We start from the raw sequence: 21,841 nt of genomic DNA, 5'->3' as shown, positions 1-21,841 counted from the left end.
GAATTAAGGGAATATTTTAGGTTGCTGTGGAGAGGGGAGACGTGAGAGAGGAAATACTGATGTAATCCATGATCAGTGTTGCCAACACACCTTGCAACATTTAGCTTCACTGTGCAATTATGATACAACTACTGCTAGGTTGCAGCGGTAATGGAAAAACAAGACAGCCGATGTGAAGTGTTCCAGATCAAGCCAATACATAATGAAGGGTCCCAGCCACCACCTATCCTTGTGCCTTTTATAAATCAGTCTCATCTTTTTGCATGAATCTCCAATGTACTGCATTAGGCAACAATATCAGTCATCAACCTGCTAAATTCAAACACTGAATCTCAAAGAATATAGAGGAAACATTGTCCATCTCTGGCTAGTGAACTCTTATTGGCTGAAAACTTGTTAAATCACCCAATAGCCAGGGCAGTCACCACACCACATGTAAAATGAGCTTGCCTAGTGGATATGGGGTGAGTGGAGTGACCCTTCAGCAACGGGAGTGAAGGTAGTGGTGAAAGCAATTTGTGAAATGCTGAAAATATATTTTCACGCAGATGATGTGCTACGACACAGATGTCACATGGAAATAGAACATGGGGCTTGCAATAGCACATTTGAAAGACTTTCATGTTCGAATCTGGCACGATGAAGTTGCAACAACTACATACACTACTCAAGTATATACTTTGCACTGCACACACCACACACAGTAGATCATACAGATTGGCAGCAGTGACAGAGGGCATAAAGTGAAACAGTAGTACCTGAGCTTTCTTTCAAATTTACATTTTACATAGTGTACAGAAATTCACTGAGCTGACTTCTAATGAGCTTGTAATGCCAACTGGGGAAGTAAACTTTTTTTTCACATGAATTTGTGCTTTTTTATGGGTGAGCACAAAGGTTGATCTCTCAAAATGCTTGTTTCGAAAGTATAATTTGTGGTCTTAGCATGTCAGAAAACAGCTCGATTACGTTGTATCCAGATGCCAATTCCAGTTTTTCGGTGAGTTTTTACTTGCTGTTACACATCTGTGATTCTTTAAGAAATGATGAAATTTGATACAAAAACTTATTTTATAAACATTTGTACACTTAATTTCCTTCACTTAGACAGATTTTCCACAAAGTACTAGAGAGGATTGCGATTTTTAATCATATATGCAAATTACATGTGTTTTTGCTCATTGTATGGTGTGTTTTACTTTTTCTTCGATTCTGGATTTTCTTCAAGTTTGCGTTTTTTAAAGTCTGGACATCACTAAAATGTAAAATAGTGGTTTCACTGTACTGTCAAGTGATCTCTCACAGAACCCAAAAAAATTCTGGCATCAAAGTTAGTGTCCAGTCCCTAGTGAATGAGACAGGGACTGAAATCGAGGGTAGCAAAGAAGAAACTGAAATGCTTAACGCTGTTTTCAAATGTTCCTTTACAAAGGAAAACCCAGGAGAATAGCCCCAATTTAATCCTCATCCCAATGAAAAGATGAATGAAATAAGTATTTGTGTCAGTGGTACTATGACACAGCAGAAAATTGTTAAAACTGAACAAAGCTCCATGACCCAATGGAATCCCTGTCAGATTCTATATTGAATAATGTATCATAGATCCCTTGAACAAAAAACTGTGCCCAGTTCTTGGTAAAGGGCACAGGTCACACAAGTCTACAAGAAGGGTAGTAGAACTGATCCACAACATTACCGTCCAATATCCTTGACACTGATTTGTTGCAGAATCTTAGGACATATTCTGAGCTCTAACATAATGAGGTATTCTTAACAGAATGTTATCCTCAATGCCAACCAGCATGTATTTCGATAACATCAATCATGTGAAACCAACTCGTACTTTTCTCACATGACTTACTGAAAGCTTTTGATCAAGGCAGTCAGGTAGATGCAGTATTTCTTGATTTCCGAAAAGCATTTGACTCAGTACTACACCTACACTTATTGTAAAAAGTATGATCATATGAGGTATTGAGTGAAATTTCTGACTGGTTTAAGACCTTTTTGGTAGGGGAAATGCAGCATTTTATCTTGTATGGGGATTCATTGTCAGATGTAGAAGTAACTTTGTGTGTGCCCCAGAGAAGTGTGTTGGGACCTTTGCTGTTCATGCTGTATATTAATGACCTTGCAGAAAATATTAAAAGTAAGCTCGGACTTTTCGCAGATGATGTAGTTGTCTGTGATGAAGTGCTGCCTGAAAGAAGATGCATTAATATTCAGCCAGAACTTGATAAGATTTCAGAGTGGTGGAGAGATTGGCAACTTGCTTTAAATGTTCATAAATGTAAAACTATGCACTTCACAAAATGAAGAAAGTAGTATCCTATAACTAAAATATCAATGAGTCACTGTTGGAATTTGCCGACCCAACTCATATGAATACCTGGGTGTTACACTTTGTAGGGATATGAAATGGAATGATCACATAAGAATAGAAAACCCAGGATGGAGTGTAACAATATTATGAAAAGGATTGTTGCTATGCACCATATAGTGGAGATGCTGAGTCACAGATAGGCACAAAAAGAAAACAGTCTTTTTGTTGTGCCTACCTGCGATCCAGCATCTCCGCCATATGGTGAGTAGCAACCTCCCTTTTCATAATATTGTCACAAAGATCACATAAGTCCAGTTGTGGGTAAAGCAGGTGATAGACTTCAGTTTATCAGTAGAATACTGGAGAAGTTAAATCACTCTAAAAAGGAGGTTGCTCACAAATCACTCATGTGACCAGTTCTAGAATACTGCTCATGTTTGGCACCCGTACCAAGCACTACTAACAGGGGATATTAAATGCACACAGAGAATGGCAGCATGAATGATCACAGGTTTGTTTAATCCATGGGAGAGTGTCACAAAGGTACTGAAAAAACTGAACTGGAAAACTCTTGAAGACAGATTTAAGTTATTCCAAAAAAGTATGTTAAGTTTCAAGAATTGGCTTTAAGTGATTTCTTTAGGAATATACTAAAACTCCTCGCATAAAGCTCACATAAGGATCCTCAGGATAAGATTAGAATAATTACTGCACTCAAACAATCACACTTCCCACACTCCATAAGTGAATGGAACAGGAAGAAACCCCAATAACTGCTACAATGGGATGTGCCCTCTCCCAAGCATCTCACAGTGGTTTGAAGAGTATAGATGTAGATGTAGATAATGAATCTGCTTTCAATGGTGACATTTCACTCTCTGTATTTACAGCTGCTGTTAGGAAAAATTAATTGAATTTACTGGCCAATGACCTGAATTTAATATCATCTGCCACACTGCTACTGCTATCAGGAAATCGAATATAATCATTAACAAGTTTGGTTGTTTTGTGCCTAATAATGCTCCAAATTGCCTTCACCTCACATTTGGGTATTTATTCTTCTTACTCTCTTTCTCCCATAACACAGTGAAGAATCTGCTGATATTACTTCCAGAGTCCTGTCAACTCTCGATTAGTTCACGAAGAGCTTCTCCACTTCCTGCCCTTATCAATGTACCTTTGAACTCTCACTCTCTCTGATGCCTGCCCTCTCATCTTTATTTTCCCTCGTCTGTATAACAGGTGGATCCCTCTCATATTGCAGTCTGAGTGACTTGCTGTTCCTTTATAACTTTCACCAACCTATCTCTATTTCCTCCTTGAGGAAGGAACTAATAGTTCTGAAAGCTAAGCATAGTTTTTTTCACTTTTAAGCGTGTCTGTCAGCAGTACTTGAATTGTGCTGCCTTGTAATTTTAGATATACAGTAATAAAGAAGTAATTTCCATAATTATAAATGTGAGTAAATTAGTTGCTCTCAGTCTGCTTTAGTTGCATGTAAAGGCTGTTTCTGGCTGTTAATCTTTAACTTGATATATCCCATAGCCTTGATAGCTGTCCTTTGTGTTGTAAAATACAGAATAAGATCTGAGCATGAATGACTGAACGATAGGTCTGGAAAGTTACTTCATATTTCATACTGTGAATATTTCTCTCTAAAAATTTCATAATATTCTAGGTATTTAAACTTAACAATGAACTTGTTCTTATGATCTATAACTATTCTACTAGATTTATCTTTCTTCTCTTGGAAAATATAATCACAAAACATAAACCTCCAAAAAACGTTTTCCACCATCTGCTGAGATGTGAATGTGTATGAGCTTAGGTTCAAGGTGAGGGTGAATGAAACAATAAAACCTCTGAAACTAAAACACACTTTACTGTGAAATATAATGAGATTCATAATCAAAAAAACTGGTAGCCTGTGCACACCTGTGACATCAAATTCTGCAACTGGATAGCTTACAACATAGTGTTGTTCCACCCAGAGCATTATAACATGTTCCCCATAGCACATACCCTGAAATTACACTTGATACCACTAGGTGGGATATGACATCCATAGAACAGATGAGCCAAAAACATGATTAACATACCTTCTTGCTGAACCCATGGAATGTTTACGCAAAATTTGCATCGGTACCTAGCCATCTCCACACACTTCCACAGCAATAATCAGGTGTCAGACAAATACTGCATACGTTGGTGAAGGAAACCTAGTGCCATTCATTTAGGTTCCATTCCAGGCATTCCCCTGCCTGTATGCTTTGTGTTCCACAGTGCTGGAGATGGGGAGGAGACAGGATTGTATTGTTCATAATAGGTGCCTAGAGGTCAAATTGATTGTGTAGAGACAGTTTCATACTGTTGGGGTTGACATAGCTCTTCCAGTTGCCTCCAAAAAGGAGGCAGCACAACAGTTCTGTTGCATTCTCCTCAGGTGTCTAAGACCATAACCTGTAGGTAGTACTCATCGGCTGCTGTTGTTGATCATGGGTGACCACTGCAAGGCTGATATTAAATGCTTCTTGTCTCACAATACTGGTTCAATGTTTGAATAATGTCATTGTATGTGGGACACCACTTTGGTCTACTGATCTCAGTGGGTATTTTCTCACATTGCCACCCAACAGAACACACAAACATCAGAATGTCAATTTCAATTTCGAAAAAGTTTAGCTCCTATCCCCATATTTTTTGTTCTAATCAATATAAAAAGTGATATGTGGACAATTTTAGCTCAACTGGAAACAGTAAGTTTTGAATTTTTCTATGTGAATTTTGCTATACAGTTTTTCATTATTATTATAATTATTATTAATCAAAGTTTTATTACTAAAGATACTTACTTTTAATAACTTATTTTAAGATTTTCATTCAAACATTTTAATATACAATAAATATCATACTTTTATTAATAAAAAAACATGAATAATATAAGTATAAACAGCTATAGTAGCCAGGTAGGGTAAAAGTGGCCTCTTCCTTTTATTGCTTGGGAGAATGGTGCAGCTAAGCACCAAAACATTTAAAATCAAGCAGAGAGACTACTGTGGTATTATTAGTGAGTTTAGTGGTGGTAATTGCTCCCAGTACTCAAAGCTGTTGAAAAGGTAGATAGACTTGTGGTATTATTAACCTTTCGAGACAAGGAACAATTGCTGGAAGTTCCTTATAGCCCAACATCTTCTGCAGGTGATCAAGCAGTGGCTATGTACCAGGCAGTAGAGAAGTGAGGTACAGCTAACAAAATTCAGAAACTCTGCTATGATATGACAGCATGCAATACAGGTTGAGTAAATGGAAGCTTCAGAAATCTACAAAAATTGTTTGGTAATGACCTGTTTTATCTCCCTACCATCATGACATTTTTGAATTTGTATCGAGGACCTGTTCCGACTCATTGATGGGGGCAACTTCTCTCCCGGACATACAATTTCAAGAAATTTAGAGTAACTTGGTTGAAACTCGACAAGAACGCTTACACAACTGATAGCAGTGAAGTACCTAATAACTCGTGGTCTATTATTCTTGGATTTATGTAAAAACAACTTTCTACGCAAAAACAACCATGAGAAGAATACCAAGAACTGCTGGAGATGATGATCATTTTTATTGGTGGCATAGCAGAGAATGGGATATCATTTGGACCACAGGAATTGTGACTTTTTCTATGTGGATAGTAAACACCTTATATGCATTCAAGTTATACATGTTTCGAAATCAGTCTCACTTATCTAATATGGAGAATAATTTATTAACAAGAATATGTATTTTTCTTACACACATTTATATCTGAGCCTGGTTTCTGTCAGTAGAAGCAAGGGCATATCAGATACCACCTTTTTCATTCTATACAGGACCAAGAAGTATTAAAAGCTACTGTGACATTTTCACATTTATACTGTCACTGTCACATTATGTAGGCTGCATAATATATGAAAACTATGATATCTGATCCACGCTGAATGCCAATTTGGCCGGCAAGTTCCTATGCTGACAATCCTCTGCCCATGAAAAGACAATGTTTGCACAGTGAAGGCATGAAATGACAGACTGAACAGTGTACAGACACATCATTGTGGCTGCGAAGGTGAGTCATGAGTTTTAGCCAGATAGCTCAGTTGATACCAGCACTGCCTTAGAAAGCCTAGGTCCAGCATATAGTTTTCATCAGGCAGAAAGTTACTGATTATAAGTAGAGTTTTTCTGTGATCAAAACAGTATTGAGCAAAAAGAAGGAGTTAGTTTATAATAAATGAAAAGATATGATAGTGTTAATCATTTATACAATACACAACATTTTTATTTACAATAAATGAACTAGACATGATAATGTTAAATATGTTGTACTATCCACAATATTTTTATCCTTACCTTAACATTCCCAAAACAAAGCATAGAATAATTTTAAAGGCAATGATTTTCAGTCAAAATGGTGTTTTCCAACCCATTACAAAATTTATCAACAAAATTTCAATAATACTCAATTGTTGAAAAGTAACACTAACAAATTTGAATTAACTAGACACTGAGCAGTACATAATCCACTCACCATCATCTTGTGTGCTGTCTTTGCTTCCTTGGCGTGACTGAAGAGGAGGGGCATGCACATGTGGAACATCACCATTTCCCTGGGCTGCTGCAACTGCACTGCTACCATCAGATGTATTTGATGAGTTTTGATTTTTTTTATGGTGATGGTGGTGGTGTTTCTTCTTGTTCTTGATTATTATCTTGCGTCTCAGTAGAGCAGGGGGTGGCAGCTCTGAGCCAGGCTCCAGCTGTCATCAAGAGACAATCTGTCAGTTCTCAAACGATTTCTTGGAAAATAAAAGAATGACTTCCCTCAACAGCTGAATAATAAGAGCTCTTACAAAAGCAACTGGTTATGCTGAATTTTTGTTGTGACTCTGGCCAAACTACATACACATTTCCAGCTACATGTTATAGAGTTTGCATGAACAAAATTATAACAAATATATTTAGGTAGTCCATTATTCACAAAGGGAAATAAACAATGGGCAGGGCTACAAAGTTTCTAAAACCATAAATTCACCACAGTATGCCTGAAAGAATTTGCAGCGCAGAACCAAGCAGTCAAATACAACTACTCTTACTCAAATGGCTCTGAGCACTATGGGACTTAACTGCTGTGGTCATCAGTCCCCTAGAACTTAGAACTACTTAAACCTAACTAACCTTAGGACATCACACACATCCATGCCTGAGGCAGGATTCGAACCTGCGACCATAGCAGTCGCGCGGTTCCACACTGTAGCACCTACAACCACTCGGCCACTCCGGCCAGCTACTCTTACACATTTCTTTCTATATTGCAAATATATGACACTTAAAGCAAAAAAATACTGTATGACAAAAAAATTTTCTTGGTTTTCAAGCCGCATCCATCCGAATAAAATTCTAGAGCTTTCAATGGCTATCTCCACCATCGTCATCAAGAGTGAAACTACTGACTGCTGGGACTGGCACAGTTTCTGCTTGTACACCCATGATTACCGCCGCTGGCACCAATCAGAAAGTGGTGAAATGACCGTTGCGCAGAAGGTAAGTTGGGCATCTCATAGCAGCTCTGGCCTGCTGCGGGACCGAGTGACATCAGGTGGTGCCATGTTTAAAACTGAAGCTTCTGCATCCCTACAAGCATCATATATTTGTCGTTGCTTCCTATCGACATCCAAAGCCTGTCCCTACACTACTCAGTGTATACGCCTGCTCTCTGTTAAAATTATTGCCATTCACTCTAGTCTCAGCCGCCTCTTTTATAATGGAATCCCAAGATGTTGACGCATAAGCCAAGACTTTCATGTTCTCAAACTGTATTTTGTGTCCATTTTCCAGGCAACACTCAGCTAAGGCTGACTTGTCAATCTTCCTTTGTTTAATATGTCTCTTATGCTCGGTACAATTCACTGCAACTGTGTGAATCGTCTGGCCTATATAGATGCTGCTGCACTTGCACGGACATCATACACACAGGGCATACAAAGAACTATGTCATCTTTAACAGGGTGCAACACATCCATATCTTGGCAGTGAGCCGGAACACTTCTCTCAATTTATGTCTCTGCAGTACATGTCCTAGCTTGCTGCTTGTTGCCCCGCAGTAGTGCAGGCAGGCTGCTGGCTTGGTTTCTTCTGCCAATTCACAAGGTGTACCTATCGGTGACACCTGAAAGCATCTGCAATGTCTCTTTTGCTATAACCATTCCCTCTGAACACATTTCTCAAGTGCTGCAATTCAGACAGTAGATGGTTGTCATTAGAAATAACTCTGGCTCTGTGTGTATTAGTGTATTCATGACTGCTTCCTTGTGTACAGGGTGGTGAAAACTATTGATATTCAAATACTGATCAATGAGAGTTGGTCTCATGTATACTGAATGACCAAGCCTGCCTCCTGCCTTTTGCACAACTGAAATGGTAGCTTGCTATTCTTCTCCATGTCAATGGCAAATTTAGTATTGGAATGGACACTGTTCATGTGATCATGAACTGCTGTAGTGTATTTTCACTGTGAGGCCATATCAGGAAGGTGTCATCAATGTACCTTACGAAGCAAGATGGATGCAACACCACAGAATTCAGGACCTGCTCCTCAATGTGCTCTAAGAAGAAATTTGTGACTGCACGAGACAATGGTGAGCTGATTGCTGTAACACCTGCCATTTCAAAATATTCACTGCAGCACACGAAGGAAGTAATGGTGAATACTTGATGCTTGTAATGAGGCAGGAGCGGCAATTTCAAACGTGATGCCAGCCCCTGATGCTGCCTGATGTCAACCAGTCCCACAGGGTGCCGGAGCTGCTATGATAGATAGCAATTGAAAGCTCAAGAATTTTATTCAAATTGTTGTGGCTTGAAAACCAAGAAGGTGTTATTCAGGCATGCCACTGCAAAAGGCTCCAAGGACACATACTCTATAGCAAGATTTCCATAGATCATTTCAACAGTAGTGGTGGCACATTCCAGCTCTACTCCTGTGTGTATATGTAAATGAAATATAGATGCACTTCATACACCCGAAAAGATAGAAACAGTAAGTGTTCTTATCTTTGGACACTTCGGCAGTAACACTTCCATAACTGAAGTTTATTACTTCATGTTATTAACAAATAAACTGCAAGGTTTTGCAGACTGAAAAGGACAAATAACAATTTCAATAAGCTTAACATTCAATCATTCACTTATTTATATATTATGTTTGTGTTTATGCACCAGTGTGCTCATAATATGATGACGGGGCCACTAGACCTCTAAAAAAATACAAAGAAACTGATAAATGAGAGAAAATCCCATGCAAGATGAAAATGTGTCATTTAAATGCATGAGCTGTACAAAAACTAGAAAATGATTGAATGGAAGACTTTACGAGGTGTGGCTAGAAAAAAACCGGACTGATGCTGGAAAAAACATTTATTTACAATTATTTACAATCTCATGTTATCTCCTTCAATGTACTCTCCTCCTCGGTCTCTACACCGCTCCATACGAATTTTCCACTGTTCATAGCAATGCTGCAGATCATTCTCGGTAAGTCCATACATTACTTCCGTCGCTTTTTCTTTTACTGCTTCAACAGTCTCAAATCTAGTTCCTTTCAAAGCTGACTTGACTTTAGGGAAAAGAAAAAAGTCACAGGGGGCCAAATCAGGTGAGTAGGGTGGATGATCTAAGATGGGAATGTTGTGTTTTGCCAAAAACGTCTTCACTGACAATGCACTGTGAGCTGGGGCATTGTCTTGGTGAAGGATCCATGACTTTTTTCTCCACAAATCGTTCCATTTTCTCCGTACTCGCTCACGTAGGGTAGCCAGGACGCTAATGTAGTAATGCTGATTCACTGTTTGTCCCTCTGGTACCCAATAAATGTGCACAATCCCTTTGATGTCAAAAAAAAAAAAAAAAAAAAAAAAAAAAAAAAAAAAAAAAAAAAACAATCATCATTGCCTTGAATTTCGATTTTGACATTCGTGCTTTTTTTTGTTGTGGAGAACCAGGAGTTTTCCAATGCATCGATTGGCGTTTAGTTTCGGGATCGTAAGTAAAAAACCACGATTCACCGCAAGTAATAACATTTTGTAAGAAGGTGGGATCACTTTCAATGTTTTCCAGGATGTCAGAACAAATCATTCTTCGGCGTTCCTTCTGTTCAATTGTGAGACACTTTGGAACCATTTTTGAAGACATTTTGTTCATGTTGAAACTTTCATGAAGAATCTGCCTAACACTTTCCTTGTCAACTCCTGTTAACTCAGACACTGCTCTGATTGCTAAACGGCGATCTTGTCGAACAAGTTTACCGATTTTTTCAATGTTTGCATCAGTTTTTGCTGACAATGGTCTGCCAGTGCGAGTGTCATCACTGGTGTCTTCGCGGCCATCTTTAAATCGTTTAAACCAACAAACACTTGTGTTCGCGATAAACAATCATCGCCGTACACTTGTTGTAACATTACAAACGTTTCACTTGCAGATTTTCCTAGTTTGAAACAAAATTTGATGTTAACACGCTGTTCTTTCTGTACACTCAACATTTTCTGACGCACAGACAAAACGTCAACTACTTAAAACAGACGCCACGGGCAGACTGAGTGCAGGAGGCAGATGAAACTCGAGCAGTAGGCGGAGCGAGAGTCACGTGACAGGCCACGCGACTTTCAGCCTTATTGCATTCGTTTCATTGTTTCACCAGTACTAGTCCGGTTTTTTTCTAGCCACACCTCATATATATGTCATCACAAGTGACAGGGATCATATGTTAGTAGAATGCAGCAAGAAGAAGTACAAGTTTATTCTTAACACATTCTTCTTAATGAAGCCAAATAAAAAATTGATTTGGCAATGGTGAAATGGAATAACAAATGAAATTCAATATATCTAGTGACACAGTAAAGAAATTGTATATGGTGTAATGAACGTAATCACACTGGAATTGCATGTTGCTATGGATTCATACAAAACAAGCCAAACATTGCTATAAATCTCAGAAGAGAGAAATTCATCAGGTAGGAAATAAAACATGCAGATTATGAGAACATTTTGTAGAACAGGGAGATGATAAATGGTATAAGCAGTTGCAAATATAAAGGAAGCATAACAAATGGGACATAACTACAAATAAGAGAAGATGAGAGTTTCAAGAAGAAAGGAAGATTGATGTTGAGATCATCAGAAACAGAACACCAGCTCAGAATGTTTATAGGATGGCGAAGGAAATTAGCCCTTTCAAATGAACCATCCCAGCATTTGCCCAAAGTGATATAGGGAAATCACAGAAACCCTAAATCTGGATGGAAGGACGAAGAATTGAACCATCATCCTCCTGAATGTGAGTTCAGTGTTATAACCAGTACACAATCACACTTGGTTCAAGAGTTTTGAGGAAACGATAATATTAAAATGGTAGACTATGCTAAACCAAATAATACCACTGGGTGACATTGATAAAAGTAGCCCATGTAAGTATAAAGGAAATACAGTTAAATTACAGAAACAAAGAGCTGGAATGGACTTACTATTTATCTACAATGAAAAATACAGTGAAAAATACATTTATAGAAGATGTTGAAAGTGACCCCTGCAAGATCAAGACTAAGTTGTGTACATCCAGCCATACTGTAGGCTGTTAAAGAAAGTACAAGCATATGGAAATGGTTCGCAGATATGTGAGTGGCTCGAAGGTTTCTTAAGTTACAGAACCCAGTATGTTGTACTCAATGGTGAGTGTTGCTCAGAGACAATGCTATCATTAGGAACACCCCAGGGAAGCGCGATAGGGCCACTATTATTCTGTATGTACATAAACGATTTGGCAGACAGGGTGGATAGTAATCTACTGTTGTGTGCTGATGGTGCTGAGGTGTACAGTAAGGTGTCAAAGTTCAGTTACTGTAGGAGGATACAAGATGACTTAGACAAAATTTCCAGTTGGTGTGATGATTGGAAACTAGCTCTAAATGTAAAAAAAAAAAAAAAAAAAAAAAAAAAAAAGTTTGGATACAGCATTAGTAGTGTCATGCTTGACACAGTCACATCATTTAAATATCTGGGTGTAATGTTGCAAAATGATATGAGACAGAGCGAGCATGTGAGAAGTGTGGTAGGAAAGGCGAGTGTTCGACTTCGGTTCATTGGGAGAATTCTAGGAAAGTATGGTTCATCTGTAAAGGAGACCATATATAGGACACTAGTGCAACCTAACCTTGAATACTGCTCAAGTGTTTAGGTTCTGTACCAGATCAAATTAAAGCAAGACATCAAAGCAATTCAGAGGCAGGCTGTTTGCCAGTTACTAGTATGTTTGAACAACATGCAAGCATAATGGAGATGCTTCAGGTAATCATATGGCAATCGCTGGAAGGAAGGCAACATTCTTTTTGAGGAATTCTATTGAGAAAATTAAGAGAACCGGCATTTGAAGCTCACTGCATAATAAAACTGGGCCTCCAACATACATAGCGCATAAGCAACACAAAGATAAGATACGAGAAATTAGGGCTCATATGGGAGTATATAGATATTTGTTTTTCGCTCATTCTACTTGTTAGTGGAAGAGAAAAGGAAATGACTTGTAGTTGTACAGGCACCGTAAGGTGGATTGAGGAGTAATGATGTAGATGTAGATATTGATATACACCTAGTGGCAACTTCATGGCTGATGTCATCTTTCAGTTCCTGTATTTTGTGTGGATTTGGTTTATAGACTACGCTCTTCAAGCCTCCCCACAGATAAAAATCACAAACTATTAGATCCAGCAAACGTGATGGCCATAAATGTTTGCTGACAGTTTGTTTCTCAGTGAGGATATCATGAACTTGTTCCAGGGATACCTTAGACTTGTGGCGTGTTGCCCCATCTTGCTGGAAGAAGCAGTATTGTCTTTTGCATTAAGTAAGTTGAGCACACAAGTATAGAAAATTTCCATATATGCAACTGTGTTCAGGGTGGCATCAATGTGTGTTCCTGTTACACAGCACCAAATGCCAATTGCCAATTCTTTCACTGTGGAGTGGTTGCTGACACAACATATTGCCCAGTACCTCATGTTCTGTGAATTCACATGACCAGAAAAATGAAACCATCCTTCATCAATCATGCTGTCATGGAAAGGGTCTAACAAACCATCGTTGATGTTACTCAAAAGCCACGTCCAGTAACCTACACATTTCTGACTGTCATCCTCCCGCAACTGCTGCACAACTGTCACACGATATGGCTTCAAATTAAGAATTTTCAATATCTGCTCGCAACTCCTTCTAATTACATATGCCTGTTGGACCAATTTACATGTAGACTTCTTTATGCTCTGACTAATTCTTCGGCTAACGTCTTTTAACTTCTGGTGTGCGTACTGAAGGTATTCTTTATTGTTTTACATTTTGCACAGATCTGCAGGAGCACCAATTTTTAAACAGACTGTATTGCTCTCTTTGTTGGTAATCCTCTATCTGGTTACTTGACCCTGAAAATTTTGCGAGTTTCCTAAATAAATTCCGTTTTGACGTATTCTTTCACAATTTCAATTCTTTCTTCTACCGAGAAAGTCATTTTTCACACTGCAAAGAGAAATGTTTCATGTCACTGATGAAATAAGCTGAAATGCTGACAGAAGAAAGCTGAGAATAAGTTATTGCACACTGTCAATTGTTGCAACTGTTTACTCTATTTCAGAAGTCAAAATATTGCTTTTGAATTCAAAGGGGAGGTGGGCTATTTTTAACCATGCCATTCAGTATTTTAAAACGTTTTCAAGAAGACCACAGAAGACACAATGAAATTTCAATAAGAGGAATAATTGAAAACTGTAAAAAAACATAAACTTATGTTTGGAAGACACCATGTATCATCCATTTAGACGGCAGGTGGCACAGTAACTATATTTACTTTGAAGCTTTCCAAGTGGCCTGAATAAAACTGAAATAAGGTCTATTTCTCAACAGGCAGTGTGGCTCTGTGGTAGGATGCATGCCTGTCAAATGGGGTAAGGGGGGGGGGAGCATTGATTCCTGGCTAATGCAAATTTTTAAACAACGGTGTATGTTCTATGAGCATTTCCATGTAGCACAAAGAACATAAAGGTGGAAAAATTCAGTAGCGCTTGGGGCTGGTAATCACTAGTTTAAGTTTCATTTTGATCTTCTTCTTCGTTCATCTTCTTATTTCTAATTACATACTGCACACCAGAATCCAGTTTTCATTGTAAATGTTAATTCTTAAGCACCAAACAATGGAAAATTCAGGATGGAATGTAGTTATATTATGAGAAGCAAAGTTGCTACTTGCCATATAGCAGAGATGCTGGGTCGCAGATAGTCTCCTTTCCCACTATTTTACCCCCCTCCCCCACCTCTCCCCGCCCTCAGTCCAGCCTGCAGCACTTCGCTATCTGCCACCCCACCGTACTATCCCTCCCCCTCCCCACTCCAGCCTCCTCCTTACCCCCCACCCAGTTGCCACTCCCATCATGCACTGGTGCTGCTGCTCGCAGTGTGGTTTCAGTTGCCTCAGACTGCAGTCGTGTGTGTGAGTGGCATTTGTGTGTGTGTGTGTGTGTGTGTGTGTGTGTGTGTGTGTGTGTGTGTACTGTTGACAAAGTGCTTAGTGGCCGAAAGCTATAATTGTGAGTGTCTTTTTGTTGTGCCTAACTGCGACTCAGCATCTCCACTATATGGTGAGTAGCAACTTTCCTCCTCTTAATATTGTTAAATTCTTAATTACTGGTCTTTTATAGAAGATAATTAATAAAGACTGTTTAAATTAAAAAAGCATTACAAAATTAATTTTTTTCATCTGCATATATTTTATGCTTCATGGACAGACTAATGGACATGTGTCTTTGTTTAAAAATTTCAATTGACTGGGAATCAAACCCGGGCAGGCAAGCAAGCATTCTACAACACAGATATGCAGCTCATGGAAATAATGATCTAGTTTAGGGTGTTAAAGAGTTTTCCAAAAATTTCAAAGTTGATTGTTTTTAGAATTTTTGACAGTTGAATCAAACTGATCTGAGTGGTTGATTTTTGATATCTGAACTCCACATACCATAAATACAAGAAAATACAAAAATCCAAATGCCGTGTGGTCTCACTCTAAGATGTCTTTATATTGCAAGGAAAGTTCTGGCAAAATGTGAATAATTTAGGAATAAAGGTGACTACTCACTACGTAGCAGAAGTGTTGAGTCAACAACAGATACACATAAAAGAGAGAGAAAACTTGCTAGCTTTCAGAATAAATTGTTAGATGTGCTAGAGTAGAAACACACACACACACACACACACACACACACACACACACATGCACAAAATAAAAATAAAAAACACGCACCAGTGTCCCTTCACTGTGCTAGCTCATCAAAGGATTTATTCCTAAAGCTGGAGAGTTTTCTTTCTCTTCTGTAAATGTCCTCAAATTTTTGTATATTTGAAGAGATAAATAAAAATGCACACAGTAAATAATGGAAATAGTGCAGTCCACAAGTAATTGACTTGTAGGAAAGTCCTTACTTTACTGAACTTTGTAACATGCGGAGTTACAAAAACATAGAGGACAGGTTTGTACGTGGCTGGAGTAACACAAATGGCCTCAGGTTCAAAATATACATCAGTCACCCACCTGATATGAGAATACACTATACAGGTGTGGCACAGTATAAATGGCAGAGAAGAAATCATTGCCTCATCCCAGTGTTCACCACACAATATCAGCACTTGGATACACAAGGAGAAATTTATATACTATGTGACCAAAAGTATCCGGACAACTGGCTGAAAATGACTTACAAGTTTGTGGTGCCCTCCATCGGTAATGCTGCAATTCAATATAGTGTTGGTGCACCCTTAGCCTTGATGACAGCTTCCACTCTTGCAGGCATAGGTTCAATCAGGTGCTGCATGGTTTCTTGGGGAATGGCAGCACATTCTTCACGGAGTGCTGCACTGAGGAGAGGTATCGATGTCGGGTGGTGAGGCCTGGCACGAAGTCAGCATTCCACAACATCCCAAAGGCATTCAATAGGATTCAGGTCAGGACTCTGTGCAGGCCAGTCCGTTACAGGGATGTTATTTTCATGTAACCACTCCACCACAAGCTATGCATTATGAACAGGTGCTCGATCATGTTGAAAGATGCAATCGCCATCCCCGAATTGCTATTCAACAGAAGCAAGAAAGTGCTTAAAACATCAATGTAGGCCTGTGCTGTCATAGTGCCATGCAAAACAAAGAGGGGTGCAAGCCTACTCCATGAAAAACACAACCACACCATAACACCATTGGAATTTTACTGTTGGCACTACACACACTGGCAGATGATGTTCGTCGGGCATTCGTCATATCCACCTTGCCGTTGGATCGCCACATTGTGTACCATGATTTGTCACTCCACACAATGTTTTTCCATTGTTCAATCGTCCAATGTTTCTGCTCCTTACACCAAGCTAGGCATAGTTTGACATTTACGGGCATGATGTGTGGCTTATGAGCAGGCACTTGACCATGAAATCCAAGTTTTCTCACCTCCCACCTAACTGTCATAGTACTTGCGACGGATCCTGATGCACTTTGGAATTACTGTATAATGGTCTGGATAGATGTCCGCCTATTTACATTATGACCCTCTTCAACCGTCGGCAGTCTCTGTCAGTCAACAGATGAGGTCGGCCTGTACACTTTTGTGCTGTATGTGTCCCTTCATGTTTCCACTTCACTATCACATTGGAAACAGTTGACCTAGGGATGTTTAGGAGTGTGGAAATCTTGCATACTGATGTATGATACAAGTGACACCCAATCACCTGACCATGTTCAAAGTCCATGAGTTCTGTAGAGTGCCCCATTCTGCTATCTCAAGATGTCTAATGACTACTGAGGTACTGATATGGAGTACCTGGCAGTAGGTGGCAGCACAACACACCTTATACAAAAAATGAATGTTTTTGGGGGTGTCTGGATACTTTTGATCACATAGTGTAATTTGCACAGGAGCGCGATGCGAAAACACAATATCCTCAGCAATTGCATGCCAGGTGTAAAGATGGCATGTCATGGGCATCTTGCAGCATCGCAAAAGCACCAGCATCAGATGTGTCGCCATGTGGCTAGTTCCTCATGGTGCAGGCATGGAGCACCAACTAACATGGAAACTACAAGGGGCAGACAAAGACTGGTGAAACTCAGTCAGCAGATGACTTCCTAGGAGCAGCTATTGTTCTGCACTGGTAGACAGTGACCATAGCAGTGAAGTGTCCTGTCATATGGCAAGATCGACAGCTTTGAACAGAAGTACTGTATGAGGTGTAAGCTTGCTGCCTTAGCAAATGGCCGTAGCAAGTTGTGAGTGTATGGAACAGCTAAGACAGTTGTACGGCCCCTCCCCCTCCCCCCTCCGCCTGTTAGAGTGGAACTGTTGTGCTGGGTGAAGTGGCAATAGTGAAGACTGATATCGATGGAGGGTTGTGTTGTGGCAGTGGTGAGGCTGCATGACAGCATGCAGTGGCCCGCAGGGTGGGGGTGCCGCACCAGGATGGCCTCAGCCTGTACTCAGTGCTGCCGTGCCGGTGTCGGCAGGCGCAGGGCATGGTTGCCAGTGCAGGAGTGTGGAGGCAAGAGTGCAGTGGCATTGCTGGGTGGCTGTGAGGTTGTATTGACGAGGTGGCTGTGTTTTATAGTTGAAAGTGCTTGTGGCGGGCACTGAGAGAGTGAGCTACTGGTGCATCTACTGTCAGGATGGGTGGTGACAGATCAGTGACTCAGCACTGAGAGTGCATGAAATAACACTGTTGTGGGAGCATCGGGGGCTGCAATGCGGAATCACGGGCATACCCAGTAGATGGCAGCATTGTAGGGTGAATTGCTGAGTGTTTTCAGCTATAGTGTTGAGGGCAGCTTTCATGGTGGGGGTTGTTGGCATGGTGTCTTGGGTGTCATATGTGAACTTGGCATCATTGGCAGCAGTGTGCGTCTGCAGATTGTTGATGTAGATGGCGGTCAAGTTGAGTGGCATATGGTTGGACAGCATATACGAGGGCTTCAGCCTATCAACTGGAAAGCTGGTCGGCATGCCACATAAATGTGAGGTGAACATCTTGGGAGTCCTGTTTCAGAAACTGGTGGTGGCCTGAGTAATGTGGTCAGAGAGGGATCTGGTAAGCAACAAGTTGCAGCATAACATGGGTGCATGACACAAGGTAATTGTGAATGGAAGTTCTGCCATGGTGCTGGGGAGGTCTTGGTTGCAGGTGGACCATGAAGTCATGCAAGCTGGCGACGAACTTGGGAATGACATCATCCTTGGGCAGGTCGGTGGGCTCCAGGAAGGCACCCAGGACAGCGAGTGGCTGGCTGTAAACATTAGCGGCTGACATGTCAGCAGACGCAGAGACTGAGAGGTACAAGTGGCACATAGCAGTGGTTCATCTGTTGCTGTGGCAGGTGAGGGTGGCCTTCAGGGTGTGATGGAGCCATTCCACCATGCCGGTGGCTGTTGGGTGGTAGCTGAATGTCAGGTGAAGGTCAGCTCTGTACAGATCTGTCACCGTATGAAAAAGGGTCAATGTAAATAAGTGCATGCAGTCCATAGTAATGTGGCGTGGGCAGCCTAAATGGGCAATCCATGTGGAGATGAAGGTGGCTACTACTGTGGTAGCAGTAACATTGGGTATTGGTGTTGTCTCATGCCAGCAGTGAACGTGTCCACTACGGTAAGTAGGTAGCCACAGCCATCAAATGAAGGTAAGGGACCAACAACATTCAAATGAATGTGGGCAAAGCGATGCCTGACGTCTGGGAAAGCTGTGAAAGGGGTGTGTATTTGGTGGCCAACCTTGGTGCACTGACAGGTGAGGCAGGTGAAGGCCATGTCCTGCAGTTCCTCTGAATGCCTGGCCTTACGAAGTGCTGCATTACCAGAGCAGCAGATCTGCACACACCAGGGTGCACCAGGTTGTGTAATTGGCTGAATGTGACCTTGTGGAAGGCAGTGAGAAAGGAAGGGGCACTGTGAGCTGGTGGGTACATCGCACCAGATACTGCTGTAGGAGCCAGCATGTGTTTAAGGCAGAGGTCAGGGGCAACATCCTGGCAGAGTTGGGCAAGTTCTGATTCGTGTTCCTGGGTGGTGCTAAATGCCTCATAATCTAGTGATGAAGTAATGGTGCAGATGCGGATGAGATAGTCGGCAACGACATTGTCAATTCTGGTAACATAATGTATATCAGTTGTAAATTCTGAGATGAAAAACAGTTGCCAGAATTGACATGGGGAGTACTGGTCAATGTCTTTCATAAAGGCAAACGTTACAGGCATGTACTCAGTGAAGACTGTTAAGTGACAATCCTCCATCTACATCCAAAAATATTTAATAGCCTCATAGAATGTCACCAGCCCTCTGTCATAAGTGCTCTGGCACCATTGTGGGGGAGACAGCTTGATGGATAAGAAAGTGAGCAGCTGCCAAGTGTCGCCCATGTGTTCCTAGGCATCAACTACAATGGCAAGCAGGGTGGTAGGGTGGGCATGGGTGAGCTGGATGGCATCTGTTAGTCACGCTTGGTGACCAAGAAGCTGTCTTCCATTTATGGCGTCCATGGCACTGGCTTGTTGCCCTATGTTTTCAAGCCGTGAACGGTGGCAATGAGAAGTTCCTGCATTGCAGCAGCACTCCTTACGTGCCAATGGAAAATGTTAACATATCAAGGAAAAGGCAGAAGTCCTTGAATGTCTTTGGACATGGGAAAACAATATGGCTTGCACCATGTTGGAAAAGGCATGTGAGCTGGCTGAAGAGATGGTGTGTCCCATGAATTCCACTTTGCTAGTGCCTAGCACGATTTTTTGCTGTGTTGACAATGATGTGAGCATCCTGGAAACATTCAAAAATACTGAGGAGGTGCACATGGTGTTTTTCTGGCATCACAGAAAAGTGAGTACATTGTCCTTGTATGCAAAACAGCAGGGCAAGCCTTGCAAGCACTGTCCAAGAACCTCTGCCATGTTTGGGCAGCATTACAGAGGTCAAAAGTCATAAAGATGCACTTGTAGAGACTAAATGGTGTGATGATGGCTTTCTTCGGGTTTTCCTCAGGAGTGACCAAAACCTGGGTGAAAGGCCTGGTGCATTGAATTGTTCTGAAGATTGTAGTGCTAACCAGCGTGCTGTTGTAGCTGCGTAGGAATGTCACCAGGTACTGGTCAGGGATAGTGTGGACATTTAGCTTCCCATAATCCCCACACAGGCACCAGTAACCATCCTTCTTATTGGTGAGATGAAGCGCAGACACTTATGGGCTCTTTAAAGGACACAGTATGCTGGCAGCGAGCAGCTCATCAAATTCAGCATTGGCAATCTTCAGTTTATGCATTGCTAGGGGGCATGGCCAGAAGAAGACGGGTGGTCCAGGGTTGGTATCGATGTAGTACACAGTTGTACGGCAGACCTCCTGAGGTGTGTTGGACAGATGTCTGAGAGAGGGGAATTGCACCACAAGGTCAGCTTAAGGGTTAGAATACGCCACCTGCTTCACATCAAAGAGAATTGTGAAACAAGTGGTGCACTTTGTTGATCTTCTGGTGTCACTGTCAATGAGGCGCCAGCCGGAAACGTCAGGGAGCAGGCAGCAGTGTCCAAGAAAGTCCACTGTGATAAGGTGTCAGTGATATCATCAACAGTGAAGGTCAAGAGCAGGTCACATTGCAGACTGAGATCGAGGATGCAGTGATGAACATTGTATGCCGCGATGGTGGAATTATTCTCTGCTATCCGGAGGATGGCTGAGGTAATGCCAGTGTTACATATGAGCTGCTGCAGGCAGATAGACATCTCGGAGCCAACTCGGAGGAATGGCATGGCACAATGAGCATTAAGAATGAACAGTTGTTGGGAGACAGAGCAGCAGCCAGATGTGCCTATTCCTGTCAGTCATTCATGTTTGGGTGCCGAGGGGAGGGTTCTCTGAAGTTCGTGGCATCCAGGTCGAAGCGCTCTTGATACCAACAGAGGCTGGCCCTGTTGCGCGGAGCTTCAACAGGGCACCTGGAGCTGTTGTGGCAGTAGTGGTCGTTGCACTGGCAGCTAGGACTGCACACACTGTGGCGGTCAGAGTCAAGTTGGACCACAGTTGCTTGCAGTGTTTCTATGTTGGTGCTGAGGTGGGCAAGCATGTCACATAGTTCTGGCTGCTGTGCACTGTGCTGGGACCAGTGGGGAGGGGTGGGACTAGTGACATCATTAGTGGTGTGTCGAGTGGTGAGGGTGAGTATATGGTGCGATGGCTGGCAATGTAATGGCCAGTTGGCTGTACCAGGTGTGGGTGAGGATGACGCGTGGTGGCAGTGGTCACAGGCAGGAAGGCCAGCATCTCATGACTCATTGTCAGCAAGACTGGCGGTGCCAGTGGGGGAGAGGTCAGCTTGCAACACCACTGCAGTCCGTATTGAGGCCAGGAGGCAAGCTAGTCAGATGTTATGAAAAAAATTGTCAGAGGCCAT

General features: G+C 41.4%; 1 protein-coding gene across 1 annotated transcript in view; it reads right to left on the bottom strand.

Moving 5' to 3' along the window:
* The window catches only part of LOC126194771 (1-phosphatidylinositol 4,5-bisphosphate phosphodiesterase classes I and II), a 435,021-nt gene that overhangs the window by 161,707 nt on the left and 251,473 nt on the right, over nucleotides 1-21,841 (bottom strand). Inside the window, exon 12 of the mRNA XM_049933060.1 lies at nucleotides 6,882-7,110. Coding sequence (XP_049789017.1) covers nucleotides 6,882-7,110 — 229 coding nt within the window. The remainder of the gene's footprint in view (nucleotides 1-6,881; nucleotides 7,111-21,841) is intronic.

This window comes from Schistocerca nitens, chromosome 7 (genome assembly GCF_023898315.1).
Source record: "Schistocerca nitens isolate TAMUIC-IGC-003100 chromosome 7, iqSchNite1.1, whole genome shotgun sequence".
Classification (NCBI taxonomy): domain Eukaryota; kingdom Metazoa; phylum Arthropoda; class Insecta; order Orthoptera; family Acrididae; genus Schistocerca; species Schistocerca nitens.
Note: the sequence above shows the minus strand (reverse complement) of the source record. Positions and strands in the feature narration are given on the sequence as shown.